Below are 17369 nucleotides of genomic sequence, written 5' to 3'. Positions count from 1 at the left end.
TCAAACTAATAAAAGGTAAAATTAAGACTGATCTCAGGGAATTTTCTTCACACAGAGAGGGATCAATACCTGAAATAAATAAAGACTTGCATTTATCTAGCGCCTTTCATGACCTCTGGACCTCCCAAAGCGCTTTACAGCCAATGAATTACTTTTTGAAGTGTAGTCACCGTTGCAATGTAGGAAACGTGGCAACCAACCTGCGCACAGCAAGATCCCATAAATAGCAATGTGATAAATGAGCAGATCATTTGTTTTTTTCAGTGATGTTGGTTGAGGGATAAAAATTGGCCAAGACACATGGGATCATTTGCTTCCACCTGAGAGGGCGGACAGGGCCTCGGTTTAATGTCTCATCCGAAAGATAGCACCTCCAACAGTGCAGCTTTCCCTCAGGAGTGTCAGACTAGATATGGGGCTCAAGTCTCCGGAGTAGGAGCTTGAACCCACGACCTTCTGACTCAGAGGCGAGAGTGCTACCCACTGAGCCAGGCTGATATGTAGTGATTACCCAAACGGCAATGAATAATTTGCGTGTTCCGACACAGGGGCCTGTAGATTACTAGGTTAGAATATATAAAGGACCTCGTATACTGTACTGATTGAGATTCCAGGCCTCTGTTGATGCTGGTTGCAGGCACAGCACCGCCACCAGCTAGCGTTTAGTGACACTGCAGCCATTTATACAGTGCATTTGACCCTCTTAGCACCTGGGATAGGGTGATTGGGAGATTTCCAAGTGTTTTTACCCAGTGGGAATGGCATAAGATTCTTTAGGGATGGGAAAAGGTCATTAGGCCCCACAGTGACAGTCCTTTACCATAGATCAACCCCAACCACCTTCTCACCATGTTCTCAACCCTTCAAGAGTATTAAAGGATATGGAGCCAAGGCGGGTGGATGGAGTTGGGATACAGCTCACCCATGATCTCACTGATTAACAGAACAGGCTCGAGGAGCTGAATGGCCTCCTCCTGTTCCCATGTTCCTTCTCGCTCCAGCGACATGTCCAGTCGCCCTTTGAACCCATTTGACTGCTACTGTGCTTTCCCTGGTAACGCATTTGACAGGGGGATTTAACTTTGGGTTGAAGGCTCCTGCCTTCTGTGTCTGTGTGGAGTTCCTCTGTTCGTTAATTTAACGGGATCGTTATAAGAATCTCCGCCTCTGCACCTCTCTCCTCCTTTGTAACTCTTCGACCAAGCTTTTGGTCACTTGTCCTAATGTCTCCTTCTTCGGCTCAGTGTCAATTTTTGTCTGATTACGCTCCTGTGAAGCGCCTTGGGACGTTAAAGGCAAGCTGATGTTGCTAGCGCAGGGCAAAATATTAGCACTTGGACACTTAACTACAGTACATCACCAAAAGGGATACAGGTTTATACCACGACCCTGCTTTAGTCAGTGAGAGCGGGGGTTGGAGAATTAGCACTCATGTAATAGCCCTTTCCGACCTGCACTCGCGTTGATTGAGAGCACAGCATCGCTGAACTTACCCTGTGTAATGTTCCTGGAATCATAAGAATCTTACAGCACAGAATGAGGCCATTCGGTCCGTTGTGCCCGTGCTGGCTCTTTGAAAGAGTTATCCAGTTAGTCCCATTCTCCCCCACAGCCCTGCTAATTTATAATATCAAGTATATATCTGATTCCCTTTTGATAGTCACGTCTCTGATGTGGCACTGAGGTGTGGGATCCTCTTCCATTTCCATCCCCCCACCCCCGAAGGCACTGCCTGTTGCTACGCTCGGCTCCGCGAGCGCTGGGCGACCCTCTCTTACTTCACCCAAGAGCCGGCCTGGACGGGCGTCACCACCCGACCCGATCCTGCCCTCACACGCCGGAGCCTCCGGGGCACAGAGGGAGCAAACCCCAGAGAAACACCCCTATAAGAGAAGGCTAGCAACACCAGACCACCTGCGCCATAGGAACAGGAGGAGGCCATTCAGTCCCTCGAGCCTGTTTCGCCATTCAGTTAGATCATGGCAGATCTGTATCTTAACTCCATCTTGGCTCCGTAACCCTTAATACCCTTACCAAACAAAAATCTATCAATCTCGGTTTTGAATTTTTCAATTGACCCCCGGCCTCAGCAGCTTTTTGGGGGAGAGAGTTCCAGATTTCCACTCCCCTTTGTGTGAGGAAGTGCTTCCTGACATCACCCCTGAACTGCCTGGCTCTAATTTTAAGGTTATGCCCCCTTTTTTCTAGACTCTCCCACCAGAGGAAATAGTTTCTATCTATCTATCCTACCAAATCCTTTAATCATCTTAAACACCTCAATTAGATCACCCCTTAATCTTCTATACTGAAGGCAATACAAGCCTAGTCTATGCGACCTGTCCTCGTAATTTAACTATTCTAGCCCCGTCCTACTTCAACACAGACCATGGCAGTCAAATTTCTCCAAAACAAAAAAAAATGACTGGGAGTCCCTGGCTGGTACTTCTCAAATCTGTCCCAGGGAGCTGGGACCAATTACCACTCGCCTACTGCGGTCTCGGCACTGAAACTGGGGCCTTCGCTATCTGTGCGGCTCGGTGCCCCACCAGACTGAGAGGTTACCGGCATTGGAGGAGCCTAAAGGGCTGTGTGATTTGCATTCTGTTGAATAGGTGTCACAGGCACAACAACTTGCATTTATATAGCGCCTTAAACGTAGTAAAAACATCCCACGGCACTTCACAGGAGCGTTACCAGACAGAATTTGACACCGAGCCGCATAAGGAGATATTAGGACAGGTGACCAAAAGCTTAGTCAAAGAGGTAGGTTTTAAGGAGCGTCTTAAAGGAGGAGAGAGAGACGGAGAGTTTTAGGGAGGGAATTCCCAAGTTTAGGGCCTAGGCAGCTGAAGGCACGGCCGCTAATGGTGGAGCGATTACAATCGGGGATGCGCAAGAGACCAGAATTGGAGAAGCGCAGAGATCTCGGAGGGTTGTAGGGCTGGAGGAGGTTACCGAGATAGGGAGGGGGTGAGGCCATGGAGGGATTTGAACACAAGGATGAGAATTTTAAAATTGAGGCATTGCTGGACCAGGAGCCAGTGTAGGTCAGCGCACTACGTATTTTAATGATTTCAGCGCTACGTACAAGCGGCCACCTCGGATGACTAAATGTCTGCCAGACCCAAATGGCAACGACCGGATGTCCAGGTAAGATCGGGCGCAGGCTGCCGCTGCCCGAAATTCATCCCCGCTAAGATTCATTTCAACCCCCCCCATCCCCAAATCGGCACAACACATCCGAATCTCTTCCCCCATAGTGTCATTAGCAATTTTTTGAGATTGTGCCCTCAGTTTGTAAATCCAGATTGTTGCGCACGCGTCCCTGCAGCGTTGTAAAGCCGCTCTTTGCCCCTCTCGTTTCAGGTGAATATCGCGGTGCCGCCTCCGGAGCAGCAGTCCGACGTCATCAAAATCACCGGCTTAACGGGGAACCTGGAGCGAGCGCGAGCCGGAATCCTCGAGCGGGTCAGAGACCTGCAGGCGGAACAAGAGGACCGGGTGCGTCCTCTCCTTATCCCGTTTCCGCACGTGGGCGGGATACAAACGGCACTGGGGTTAACTGGGTGGTCCGTAGCACAACGCGAGAGGCGGTGCCGCTGGGGTTTCCGTGGTTTGGGGGGTGGGGGGGGGGGTTAAATTCCGATATATAGACTTTTACTTTTAAAGGTTGGTTCTGCAGTGGTTGTAACGGCTGTAGAAGGTCAGGCCGCGAATGTAGGATTCATTACCTCATTAATCGTCCATGAGAGAAGATTAGAAATACAGTAGGTGTATAGTAAATCAGTCAAGGCCACTAGGAGTAATTTGGAATGATTAGGGGTTGTGTTATTACATAGAATGTAAAGCACAGAAACAGGCCATTTGGCCCAACTGGTCTATGCCGGTGTTTATGCTCCACACGAGCCTCTTCCCATCCTACTCCATCTCACCCTATCAATATATCCTATTCTTTTCTCCCTCATGTGCCTATCAAGCTTCCCCTTAAATGCATCTATGTTATTCGCCTCAACCACTCCTTGTGGTAGTGAGTTCCACATTCTAACCACCCTCTGGGTAAAGAAGTTTCTCCTGAATTCCTTACTGGATTTGTTAGTGACTATCTTATATTTACGCCTCTTTGTTGTGGACTCCTCACAAGTGGAGACATCTTCTCTACATCTATCCTATTGAACTCTTTATAATTTTAAAGACCCCTATCGGGTCACCGCTCAGCCTTCTCTTTTCTAGGGTCATTTTTGTGAAGCAGGGTGCCTAAGTTAGAATACTGTGTGTGGCTCTGGTACAAAAAAAGGATATTGCAGCTATTGAAAGGATACAAAAGAAAATTGGATAGCTCTTTCAAAGAGCCGGCATAGGGACGATGGGCTGAATGGCCTCCTCCTGTGCTGTACCTACTGCGATACTATGAGAGCAAGCGGAATGATTGAGGACTGTGAGGAGCGATTGTGTAGGTTGGGCACTTTCTCACTGGGAAAGAGAAGGATAGGATATGTTTACTGTTTTTAGGATTCTAAAGGGTTTAGATAATGTCGACCATGACAAGCTGTTTCACCTTGTCCCGAACTAGTAGAGCCAGAGGGCACGAATCTGTGGAAACGTTATTTCCGTGAGTGAGCGGTCAATCTATGGAACTGGCGAGATGGTGGAAGCATCTTCAAATGAAAATTAGATAGATTTCTTTCAGAAAATAACATTTTGGGCTACAGTAGATGAGTAATTTAAGCTGGAGTGGGGCTTGAACTCACAACCATCAGAATGCAAGTCAGTAATGGTGTGGGATTTCCTCTAGGCTTTACGGGGCTTCAAGCTCACCATCTCTGTCGACCCCAAGTACCATCCAAAGATCATCGGAAGGAAAGGAGCTGTCATTTCACAGATTCGGAAAGATCATGATGTTAATGTTCAGTTCCCCGATAAAGGCGATGAGAACCAGGTACGGCTTCCCGTTGCTGAATGAATATCTATCTCTAAAGTTTTTGCACTACAAACGTAACGTTTCAACCAAACAATCTACCCGTACAAAAATCCTTGAGTTGCCGATGTCCTAATGCTCTCGGTACCTTGAAATGTGTAGGTTAGGCTGGAAGAGTAATGCCGGCCATTCTTAGTTCCTCTACATGATGGCACTGTTACTCTTGAAAACAGTATTACAAACTCCCCTGTTATTCTTGCTTGCTCCAGAGGCGGCGCTGTCACCTCTCTCAGCCCGTTACAACAAACATCGTTGGAAAACACGGGCTTAGAAATTTGGCTGTTTCTCGGGCGCCAAACGGCCTCTTAAACCTCCACTATGGCGGGAAGGAAGCACACGCTCGTTACGAACCATCGGTGAAATGGTTAGGAAAAATTGGGGCGGGCGAGGGCGAGGAGGAGACCTGTTACACCTGACCCCCAATGTGACAATGTTTCCATTCTCCACACCAAGTCAACCTGTGGCCTCTCTGATTGTGACTGCTTTTTTTTTTATTCGTTGATGGGATGTGGGCTTCGCTGGCAAGGCCAGCATTGATTGCCCATCCCTAATCGCCCTTGAGAAGGTGGTGGTGGGCCACCTTCTTGAACCGCTGCAGTCCGTGTGGTGACGGTTCTCCCACAGTGCTGCTAGGTAGGGAGTTCCAGGATTTTGACCCAGCTACGATGAAGGAATGGCCGATATATTTCCAAGTGTGTGACTTGGAGGGGAACGTGCAGGTGGTGTTGTTCCCATGTGCCTGCTGCCCTTGTCCTTCTAAGTGGTAGAGGTCGCGGGTTTGGGAGGTGCTGTCGAAGAAGCCTTGGCGAGTTGCTGCAGTGCATCCTGTGGATGGTACACACTGCAGCCACTGTGCGCCGGTGGTGAAGGGAGTGAATGTTTAGGGTGGTGGATGGGGTGCCAATCAAGCGGGCTGCTTTGTCCTGGTTGACTGCTAGTTGGTGCTGAATTAGGGGACAGTTTCATACTGCGGACCACGAGGAACTGAACTGAGGTTGTCCAAGGTCGTTGCTTGTAGGACCCTTACAGGAGACTTTCATCCCATCGGTCCCGACTGGACTTGAATCCAGGTCCCATTGGTATCTCATGAACCTGTTCCTTCTGCAGGAATAATGCAAGTGAGGCTTTTATTTGAAATTTATAATTTAATTGTTTCAAACACCGCTGCAAATTAATCTTTCCCCTCGCTGTAGAATCCGGTATGCCTCGACACAATATCTAATACCTTCTTGCTTTAGTTTACTGCTTCTACTCAGGTGCGACGTACACACTGGATTTTACGGTAACCGTATTTCCAGCTGGCCCATGTGTTGCGGGGGGGAGGGGGCTGGCCTGCCTTTTCTGACCCACACTTGTTTGCTTCCCCCTGCAGGATATGATCACCATCACAGGCTACGAGAGGAACGCCGAGTCCGCCAAGGACGCCATCATGAAGATAGTCGCCGACCTGGAGGAGATGGTCAGCGAGGACATCAACCTGGACCACCGGGTTCACGCCCGCATCATCGGGGGCAGGGGGAAGGCCATCCGCAAGATCATGGAGGAGTTCAAGGTGAGGCGCTGGCTCATGCACTGTGCGCATATCTCGCTCGACATCATTGGTGGTTTAAGCCTTTGGCTCAGTGGGTAGCACTCTCACCTCTTAGTTCAAGCCCCACTCCAGAGGCTTGAGCACACAGTCCAGGCTGACACTCCCAGTGCAGTACTGAGGGAGGGCTGCATCGTCAAAGGTGCCGCCTTTCGAAAGGGGCCCCGTCTGCCCTCTCAGGTGGACGTAAAAGATCCCATGGCACTATTTTGAAGAAGAGCAGGGGTGTTCTCCCCGGTGTCCTGGGGCCAATATTTATCCATCAACCAACACACGGGTACGGTAGCATAGTGGTTATGTGACTGGACTAGTAATCCAGAGGCCTGGACTAAAATCTCAGAGTCATGAGTTCAAATCCCGCCACGGCAGCTGGCGAATTTAAATTCAATTAATTAATTAAATTCAATTAAATAAAAATCTGGAATTAAAATACTAGTATCAGTAATGATGGCCATGAAACTACCGGATTGTCGTAAAAACCCTTCTGGTTCACTAATGTCCTTTAGGGAAGGAAACCTGCCGTCCTTACCCGGTCTGGCCTATATGTGACTCCAGACCCACAGAAATGTGGTTGATTCTTAATTGCCCAGTCGACCCTGGGGACTTGTGCCAAAATTGGGAGAGCTGTCCCACAGACATAGCCATACTCACAGAATCATACCTTTCAGCCAATGTCCCAGACTCTTCCATCACCATCCCTGGGTATGTCCCGTTCCACCGGCAGGACAGACCCACCAGAGGTGGCGGTACAGTGATATACAGTCAGGAGGGAGTGGCCCTGGGAGTCCTCAACATTGACTCTGGATCTCATGGCATCAGGTCAAACATGGGCAAGGAAACCTCCTGCTGATTACCACCTACCGTCCTCCCTCAGCTGATGAATCAATCCTCCTCCATGTTGAGAAGCACTGAGGGTAGCAAGGACACTGAGGGTGGGGGACTTCAATGTCCATCACCAAGAGTGGCTCGGTAGCACCACCACTGACCGAGCTGGCCGAGTCCTGAAGGACATAGCTGCGAGACTGGGCCTGCGGCAGGTGGTGAGCGAACCAACACGAGGGAAAAACTTACTTGACCTCGTCCTCACCAATCTGCCTGTCGCAAATGCATCTGTCCATGACAGTATTGGTAGGAGTGACCACCGCACAGTCCTCGTGGAGATGAAGTCCCGTCTTCGCACTGAGGACACCATCCAACGTGTTGTGTGGCACTACCATCGTGCTAAATGGGATAGATTCAGAACAGATCTAGCAGCTCAAAACTGGGCATCCATGAGGCGCTGTGGGCCATCAGCAGCAGCAGAATTGTATTCCAGCACAATCTGTAACCTCATGGCCCAGCATATTCCTCACTCTACCATTACCAACAAGCCAGGGGATCAACCCTGGTTCAATGAGGAGTGTAGAAGAGCATGCCAGGAGCAGCACCAGGCGTACCTAAAAATGAGGTGCCAACCTGGTGAAGCTACAACTCAGGACTACATGCATGCTAAACAGCGGAAGCAACATGCTATAGACAGAGCTAAGCGATTCCACAACCAACGGATCAGATCAAAGCTCTGCAGTCCTGCCACATCCAGTCGTGAATGGTGGTGGACAATTAAACAACTAACAGGAGGAGGAGGCTCTGCAAACATCCCCATCCTCAATGATGGTGGAGTCCAGCACGTGAGTGCAAAAGACAAGGCTGAAGCATTTGCAACCATCTTCAGCCAGAAGTGCCGAGTGGATGATCCATCTCGGCCTCCTCCCGATATCCCCACCATCACGGAAGCCAGTCTTCGGCCAATTCGATTCACTCCACGTGATATCAAGAAACGGCTGAGTGCACTGGATACAGCAAAGGCTATGGGCCCCGACAACATCACAGCTGTAGTGCTGAAGACTTGTGCTCCAGAACTAGCTGCGCCTCTAGCCAAGCTGTTCCAGTACAGCTACAACACTGGCATCTACCCGACAATGTGGAAAATTGCCCAGGTATGTCCTGTCCACAAAAAGCAGGACAAATCCAATCCGGCCAACTACCGCCCCATCAGTCTACTCTCAATCATCAGCAAAGTGATGGAAGGTGTCGTCGACAGTGCTATCAAGCGGCACTTACTCACCAATAGCCTGCTCACCGATGCTCAGTTTGGGTTCCGCCAGGACCACTCGGCTCCAGACCTCATTACAGCCTTGGTCCAAACATGGACAAAAGAGCTGAATTCCAGAGGTGAGGTGAGAGTGACTACTGCCCTTGACATCAAGGCAGCATTTGACCGAGTGTGGCACCAAGGAGCTCTAGTAAAATTGAAGTCAATGGGAATCAGGGGGAAAACTCTCCAGTGGCTGGAGTCATACCTAGCACAAAGGAAGATGGTAGTGGTTGTTGGAGGCCAATCATCTCAGCCCCAGGACATTGCTGCAGGAGTTCCTCAGGGCAGTGTCCTAGGCTCAACCATCTTCAGCTGCTTCATCAATGACCTTCCCTTCATCATAAGGTCAGAAATGGGGATGTTCGCTGATGACTGCACAGTGTTCAGTTCCATTCGCAACCCCTCAAATAATGAAGCAGTCCGAGCCCGCATGCAGCAAGACCTGGACAACATCCAGGCTTGGGCTCATAAGTGGCAAGTAACATTCGCGCCAGATAAGTGCCAGGCAATGACCATCTCCAACAAGAGAGAGTCTAACCACCTCCCCTTGACATTCAACGGCATTACCATCGCCGAATCCCCCACCATCAACATCCTGGGGGTCACCATTGACCAGAAACTTAACTGGACCAGCCATATAAATACTGTGGCTACTAGAGCAGGTCAGAGGCTGGGTATTCTGCGGCGAGTGACTCACCTCCTGACTCCCCAAAGCCTTTCCACCATCTACAAGGCACAAGTCAGGAGTGTAATGGAATACTCTCCACTTGCCTGGATGAGTGCAGCTCCAACAACACTCAAGAAGCTCGACACCATCCAAGATAAAGCAGCCTGCTTGATTGGCACCCCATCCACCACCCTAAACATTCACTCCCTTCACCACCGGCGCACTGTGGCTGCAGTGTGCACCATCCACAGGATGCACTGCAGCAACTCGCCAAGGCTTCTTCGACAGCACCTCCCAAACCCGCGACCTCTACCACCTAGAAGGACAAGAGCAGCAGGTACATGGGAACAACACCACCTGCACGTTCCCCTCCAAGTCACACACCATCCCGACTTGGAAATATATCGCCGTTCCTTCATTGTCGCTGGGTCAAAATCCTGGAACTCCCTTCCTAACAGCACTGTGGGAGAACCGTCACCACACGGACTGCAGCGGTTCAAGAAGGCAGCTCACCACCACCTTCTCAAGGGCAATTAGGGATGGGCAATAAATGCTGGCCTCGCCAGCGACGCCCACATCCCGTGAACGAATAAAAAAAAATTATCTGGCCATTATCTCATTGCTGTTTATGGGATCTTGCTGTGCGCAAATTGGCAGCCGCATTTCCTACATTACAACAGTGACTACACTTCAAAAAGTATTTCATCGGCTGTAAAGCGCTTTGGGACGTCCTGAGATTGTGAAAGATGCGATAGAAATGCAATATATATAAAATGTATAATATCTCGCAATTGCACACTCTTCCTGTCAACTTTATCCGTTATAAATTCCTACACCCATATTTATAACTTAGAATTACATAGAAATTACCTCATGGAAACAGGCCGTTCGGCCCAACCAGTCTATGTTGTTGGGCCGAATACTGTTGTATTCTCCATTCGAGCAGTACCCTAATCCCAAGTGCCCGCCCTGTTCCCATATCCCTTTATTATCCTTTCCTTCAACCTCCTATGTCACCTATTCTCAAATGTTGACACGGTCTCTGCTTCATTCACTGGTGCTTTCCACTGCTTCATAACCCTCTGTGTAAATAAGTTTCTCCCGTTCTTACGTTTAATCTTATACCGATGTCCCCTCATTGTCGACCCTCCCAACCACTGGTAACAGTCTGTTTCTATCTAATGTGTCCCATCCCTTCAGAATTTTAAACACCTCCGTTAAATCACCCCCGTATTCTCCTCTGCCCTGAAGATGCCCCAGTACGCAGGTACAGCAAGTGATTAGAAAGGCAAATGGAATGTTGTCATTTATTGCAAGGGGAATGGAATATAAACGTGGAGATGTTTTGCTACAGGGCATTGGTGAGACCACATCTAGAATACTGTGTGCAGTTTTGGTCTCCTTATTTAAGAAAGGGCATAATTGCTTTAGGGGCGGGTCAAAGAAGGTTCACTCGACTGACTCCTGGGATGAGGGGGTTATCTTTTGAGGAAAGGTTAGACAAGTTGGGCCTGTATACACTGGAGTTTAGAAGAATGAGAGGTGATCTTATTGAAACATATAAGATCCTGAGAGACTAGAAGGGGTAGATGCTGAGAGGATGTTTCCCCTTGTGGGAGAGACTAGAACGCGGGGCCACAGTTTAAAAATAAGGGGTCTCCCATTTAAGATGAAGATGAGGAGAATTTTTTTCTCAGAGGGTCATGAGTCTGTGGAACTCCCTTCCCCAGAGAGTGGTGGAGGCAGGGTCATGGAATATTTTGAAGGCTGAGTTAGATGGATTCCTGATTAACAAGGGAGTCAAAGGTTATAGTAGGTAGACGGGAAAGTAGGGTTGAGGTCACAACCAGATCAGCCATGATCTTATCAAATGGCAGGGCAGGCTCGAGGGGTCGAATGGCCTACTCCTGCTCTTAGTCCGTATGTTCGTATGTCCCTTTTCGAGGTTGAAGAGCCCCAGCTTATCCAGCAATTTCTTCTTGTACATCGAGGATGGGCCTTTTTTTGCTGTGTGCTGCCCTATTTCTCGCGCCTATCTTACTAACCTATCCAAATTGGAGAGGGCAGGAAACACTAGCGGCAGTACATTGTTGTTCAAAGTACTCTCCCCTCACCGTGCATTGCAAGAAAAAAATATTTGACGAAAATCCCCCTTGGTGGTTTAAGAAGTGTTCTTAACCTGGTCGTGACTAGACCGCCTTTACAATGAGTGGAGCCACTCTGGGTCACTCGAGGTTGTTGCCCATCAGTGACGTTCCCTGGCGCAGGCTGGCACTCAGAAGACACGTCATCGAGGGTCTCTATTGAGGCAAAAGGGACAGTGTTTTAAAAACAATACATATCTTATAAATGTATACTGTTTGAAAAAAGCATTCCTCTTTGTCACATTGTAATTACACTCTGCCCCCCTCCAGAGGTGTTGGTTGAGGGATAAATATTGGCCCCGGACACCGGGGAGAACTCCCCCTGCTCTTCTTCCAATAGTGGCCGCGGGATCTTTTACGTCCACCTCGGAGGCCGGACGGGGCCTCGGTTTAACGTCTCGTCTGAAAGACAGCATCTTCGACAGTGCAGCACTCCCTCAGTACTGCACTGGGAGTGTCTGCCTGGACTGCGTACTCAAGTCTCTAGAGTGGGACTCAAACCCACAACCTTCTCATTTTTTGCCCACAGCAAGGTCCCACAACAGCAATGTGATAATGAACAGATAGTCTTTTAGTGATGTTGGTTGAGGGATAAATATTTGCTGGGAGAACTCCCCTGCACTTCTTTGAAATAGTGCCTTGGGATCTTTCACATCCACCTGAGAAGATAGGCAGGGCCTCGGTTTAACGTCTCATCCGAAAGACAGCACCAAAACAATAATGCAGCACCCCCTCAGTACTGCACTGAAGTGTCAGCCTAGATTCTGTGCTTAAATCTTTGCAGCAGGATTTGAACCCACAGCCTTCTGCTTCAGAGGCAAGAGCGCTACCCACTGAGCCACAGCTGATAGACAGATAAGCCAGATACTAACAGATATTAAGACACGCACATCCCGGTCCGTTCTGTTGCAGGTCGATATCCGGTTCCCACCGCCTGGCTCCGATGACCCAAACCGTGTCACGGTAACGGGTCTCCCCGAGAACGTTGACAATGCGATTGATCATCTCCTCAACCTGGAGGAAGAATACGTAAGTCGCTACTCCTTTGTTGCAGCTTATTCTGCGCCGATTTTCTTATTAAGCAAAGGGCCAAGTCCCACAGCGCAGGGCAGTGCCAAGGTTGAAGAGAGAAGACGGGAGGGTGTGTATACACACCACATACACACACACCACATATACACACACACCCCATATACACATGCCACAAACACACACCACATATACACACACACCACATATCTACCCACCACATATACACAGACCCCATATACACACGCACCCCATATACACACATGCCACAAACACACACCACATATACACACACCATATACACACACATGCGCCACATATACACACCTACCATATACACACACCACATATAGGCACACACCATACATACACACACATCACATAGTATCATAGCAGGTACAGCACAGGAGGAGGCCATTTGGCACATTGTGCCTGTGCTGGCTCTTTGAAAGAACTATCCAATTAGTCCCACTCCCCTGCTCTTTCCTCATAGCCTGACAAATTTTTTCCCTTCATTTGGTGCCTCAGCTATGCCCTCTGGCCCCACAAGAAAATCTCCTTTTTTGTCCCACATATACAAACACCACACATACACACACAAACATATATATATATATACACACACACCACATGTATTTCTGGTTTGAGTTATTCCCGGTGGAGGGCGGCCATTTTTTGAGCCCCCCACCTTGCCGGTCGTTGTTTCTCTGTGTCTGACTATCTACCGTTGATGTGTAGATGATGGCTATCGTGGAATCGGAGACGATGGCGGCCTACATGAAGCCGCCCTCGCGGGTGGAGGAAGAACCCCGCGGCTCGACGAAAGGCTTTGTCGTGAGAGACGCTCCGTGGAACGCCCCCGGTAACAAGGTGAGTGATTGGGGGAACGGAGGACTCCCGGACTTTAGATTCTGGCTTTGTCCAAGTTCTTTTTATTTGATTTCTTTGTATTTTCTTCACCCCCACCTCCCTTCTCTTGAAGGTTTAATCCTTTGCTGGGGTTCAGTTCTACAACAACGACAACTTGCATTTATATAGCGCCTTTAATGTAGTAAAAACATCCCAAGGCGCTTCACAGGAGCGATTATCAAACAAAATTTGACACTGAGCCACGTAAGGAGATATTAGGACAGGTGACCAAAAGCTTGGTTAAACAGATAGGTTTTAAGGAGCGTCTTAAAGAGAGGTGAGAGAAAAAGAGAGGTTTAGGGATGGAATTCCAGAGCTTTCGGGCCTAGGCAGCTGAGGGCAGTGGTGGAGCGATGAGAATCAGAGATGCACAAGAGGCCAGAATTGGAGAGATCTTGGAGGGTTGTGCCCTTGGCCGAATAGCTGTTCTTCACTGGTGAAATGGACAATGAGTGACGGTCACCATGGACCGGATGGGGAAGGGGTCAAACCGATGACCGTCTGGTCCGTTTGACTCAGTACCGCACTGGGCCGGTGCCTTAACCCCACCTCGAGCCACTAAAGGAGCGTTTTGAAAAACGGACCGCTCTCGTTGTACGGAGAAGATTCGGTTCAAATCGATTCTGTCGCTTCAGCTGAGAATGTAAGAGTGGGGATGGGACGAGGCACCCGGCACGCTCCGATTCTGAGTCTGGATTCGTGCCTCAGACAGAGATCCTCGGTCGCGGTCCACCCACGGAGGCAGCGTCTCCCGCACCGCAACCATGGAGGGAAGACCCCCTCGGGTGGGGAGGGGTTCCGAAACAGAGCTGAGCCGCAGCAGCATGAGGTCAAAAGGATCCTGGAAATCTGAAATGGAAACAGAAAGTTCTAGAAATACACAGCGGGATCTGTCAGCACCTGTGAAGAGAAAGGACCAGATAATGTAAGGACCGGAGAATGTAAGGACCGGATAATGAAAGGACCGGATAATGTAAGGACCGGATAATGTAAGGACCGGATAATGAAAGGACCGGATAATGAAAGGACCGGAGAATGAAAGGACCGGAGAATGAAAGGACCGGATAATGAAAGGACCGGATAATGTAAGGACCGGATAATGAAAGGACCGGATAATGAAAGGACCGGATAATGTAAGGACCGGATAATGAAAGGACCGGATAATGAAAGGACCGGAGAATGAAAGGACCGGAGAATGAAAGGACCGGATAATGTAAGGACCGGATAATGAAAGGACCGGATAATGAAAGGACCGGAGAATGAAAGGACCGGAGAATGTAAGGACCGGATAATGTAAGGACCGGATAAAGAAAGGACCGGATAAAGAAAGGACCGGAGAATGAAAGGACCGGATAATGAAAGGACCGGATAATGAAAGGACCAGATAATGTTTCAAGTTGGATTCTTAATCCCAAAGTAGCACGGTGATGGATGCATTGGATTAAGGGGTGATCTAATCGAGGTGTTTAAGATGATTAAAGGATTTGATAGGGTAGATAGAAACTATTTCCTCCGACGGGGGAGAGTCCACAACAATGGGGCGTAACCTTAAAATTAGAGCTCGGCCGTTCAGGGGTGATGTCAGGAAGCACTTCTTCACAGAAAAAAATTGGGGAAATCTGGAACTCTCTTCCCCAGAAAGCTGTGGAGGCTGGGGGGGGTCAATGGAAAATTTGAAAACTGAGATTGATAGGTATTTGTTAGGTCAGGGTATTAAGGGTTACGGAACCAGGCGGGTAGATGGAGTTAGGATACAGATGAGCCATGATCTAATTGAATGGCAGAGTTCCTCATGCTTGACCGCTTGTCAGCTGCATCTGAGAGACGAGCCTTTGACTACTCGGTGGCACCTTAGTGGGATAAAAGAGATTGAGGACCAGGATGATATCAGAACTGAGAGGTTATACCCATCTGGAAAGGCTGAACAGGCTGGGGCTCTTTTCTCTAGAAAAGACAAGGCTGAGGGGCGACCTGATAGAGATCTTTAAGATTATGAAAGGGTTTGATAGGGTAGACGTAGAGAAGATGTTTCCACTTGTGGGGGAATCCAAAATTAAGGGTCATAAATCTGAGACAGTCACTAATAAATCCAATAGGGAATTCAGGAGAAACTTCTTTACCCAGAGAGTGGTGAGAATGTGGAACTCGCTACCACAAGGAGTAGTTGAGGCGAATAGTGTAGATACATTTAAGAGGAAGCGAGATAAACACATGAGGGAGAAAGGAATAGAAGGATATGCTGATAGGGTGAGATGAAGGTGGGAGGGAGGAGGTTCGTGTGGGGCATAAATACCAGCATAGACCAGTTGGGCCGAATGGCCTGTTTCTGTGCTGTACATTCTGTTACAGGCTCGAGGGGCTGAATGGCCGACTCCTGTTCCTATGTACAGGACTGATCGGAAGGAGGTTTGGGCTGGGCTGGGCTGGGCCACCATCCTTCCTATCGCCCGGCGCCCACAAACCTGCTCCCGGCACCGACAGCCGCTGGCTCCGCAGGGGGGGGGCCGTTCCACAGCTCGTCGCCCACCGACGTGAAAGTGTCTCTTCTGTTCTTCCGCAGGCCCCCGATATGAGCAGCGCTGAGGAATTCCCGATGTTCGGAACCGTGGTGGCACCAAAGCAGGCGTCGGCCTGGGGGCCCAAGAAATTCTAGGGTCCGAGCGGTGACTTTCGAGATTAAAAAAAAGCTTCCTGTCCAGTTAGAGAAAAAATTTTTTTTTTTTTTTTTGGTGAATCTCAAGTGTTTTTTTTTCTGAAGCTTTGACTTGTCACAGTTTTCTATAAAAATTGAAATGTCCAGAGGTATTAGCTGCAGTACCACTGTCCTGTGTACAATCTGTTGAAAGAAGCCATACTGTGTTCGGTCCCCCCCCTCCAACACACGTCCCTTACTTTATCTTTATTGAAGTCTGCAAACTTCCGCCAGTCGCGTTCGGCCGACGGGGCGCTTGGCCGTGCAGGTTTTCCCGTGCGGGTCTCCGCAGGGTTTTTTTTTTACCCCGGGGCGTTTACCCACCCCCTTTGTTTTCAAAATGGGTTCGGGGAGGAAGGTAATCTCAGACAAAATGGCCGCCCGCGCCGCGGTTTCCCGCCGAGGCACGCGAGCAGCTTTCCCGCCCGCCCGCCCCGCGCACAGGCACGCGGCTTTCATCGTTACGATGGCCTCCCCTCCCGCCTCCCCCCTCCCGCCACTATTAAAGGGCCGGCCACTGGTGGCAACCCACCCGACTGATTAACGGTCTCAACTCACCCGGTGAACGCTTCTTGAGGCATGAGGTCGATTTTTTTTTTGGTTCCTTCTCTCGCGAAAGAAACTCTTTGGGCCTCGATTTTTAAGTCCCGGCCGTGTGGGGGGTTTTAGCGCTACCCGCCGGCCTGCGGGAAACAGGGGGGTTTACCTACGACGGCCGTCCACAGGTAGGTACGGGGTGGTGGGGTAGGGGCCGGGGATCAGAGAAGCACAGAGTCCCAGCCCTGGTGTCACCGCACCGATGCTTGGGTGAGAGGCCCAGGTCTAACAGCGGAGAGAATTACTGCACATTCACGGTTCCCCCTCAGTAACTCGGAACTTGAGTTGTTTTAGTACAGTTCCCTCACCCCGACCTAACCGTTTGATCGGCCGGTTTATTGTAGTTCATTCCCCCCCCCCCGGGGACGCTGTCGGTTAAACCCTGTACAGTTCCCTTCTTTTAACTCGCGGCAAGTAAAATCCGCCACTTAAAAAAAGGATTTGCCGGATAAAATGGCAGTCTGGAACGCGCTTAATTTGTTTTTTAAAAAAATAAATGAATCGCACTTCTGGTCCAACCCCAACTCGTGACTAACGGGAGGGGGTGTGGAGGAGGGTCCCGTGAGTTAACCAGTCACATCTTAAAAGGATCGCACTGGAACTTCCCAAAGGGGAGATGCAACCAAAGCAGAGA

The 17369-nt window shown here is 49.5% G+C and overlaps 1 protein-coding gene across 2 annotated transcripts in view; it reads left to right on the top strand.

Annotated features, from left to right (window-relative positions):
- hdlbpb (high density lipoprotein binding protein b) overlaps nt 1-16203 on the top strand; it is a 108858-nt gene extending 92655 nt beyond the window's left edge. For both annotated transcript variants that reach the window (XM_067972096.1, XM_067972095.1), the window contains 6 exons: nt 3367-3501; nt 4793-4936; nt 6348-6527; nt 12421-12537; nt 13276-13407; nt 16007-16203. In XM_067972096.1, the coding sequence (XP_067828197.1) occupies nt 3367-3501; nt 4793-4936; nt 6348-6527; nt 12421-12537; nt 13276-13407; nt 16007-16099 (801 nt within the window). In that variant the 3' untranslated portion in view covers nt 16100-16203. The remainder of the gene's footprint in view (nt 1-3366; nt 3502-4792; nt 4937-6347; nt 6528-12420; nt 12538-13275; nt 13408-16006) is intronic.
- Nucleotides 16204-17369: the final 1166 nt, after the last annotated feature.

This window comes from Heptranchias perlo, chromosome 35 (assembly GCF_035084215.1).
Source record: "Heptranchias perlo isolate sHepPer1 chromosome 35, sHepPer1.hap1, whole genome shotgun sequence".
NCBI lineage: Eukaryota > Metazoa > Chordata > Chondrichthyes > Hexanchiformes > Hexanchidae > Heptranchias > Heptranchias perlo.
The sequence above is the reverse complement of the archived record's forward strand: the minus strand, read 5'-3'. Positions and strand labels throughout refer to the sequence as shown.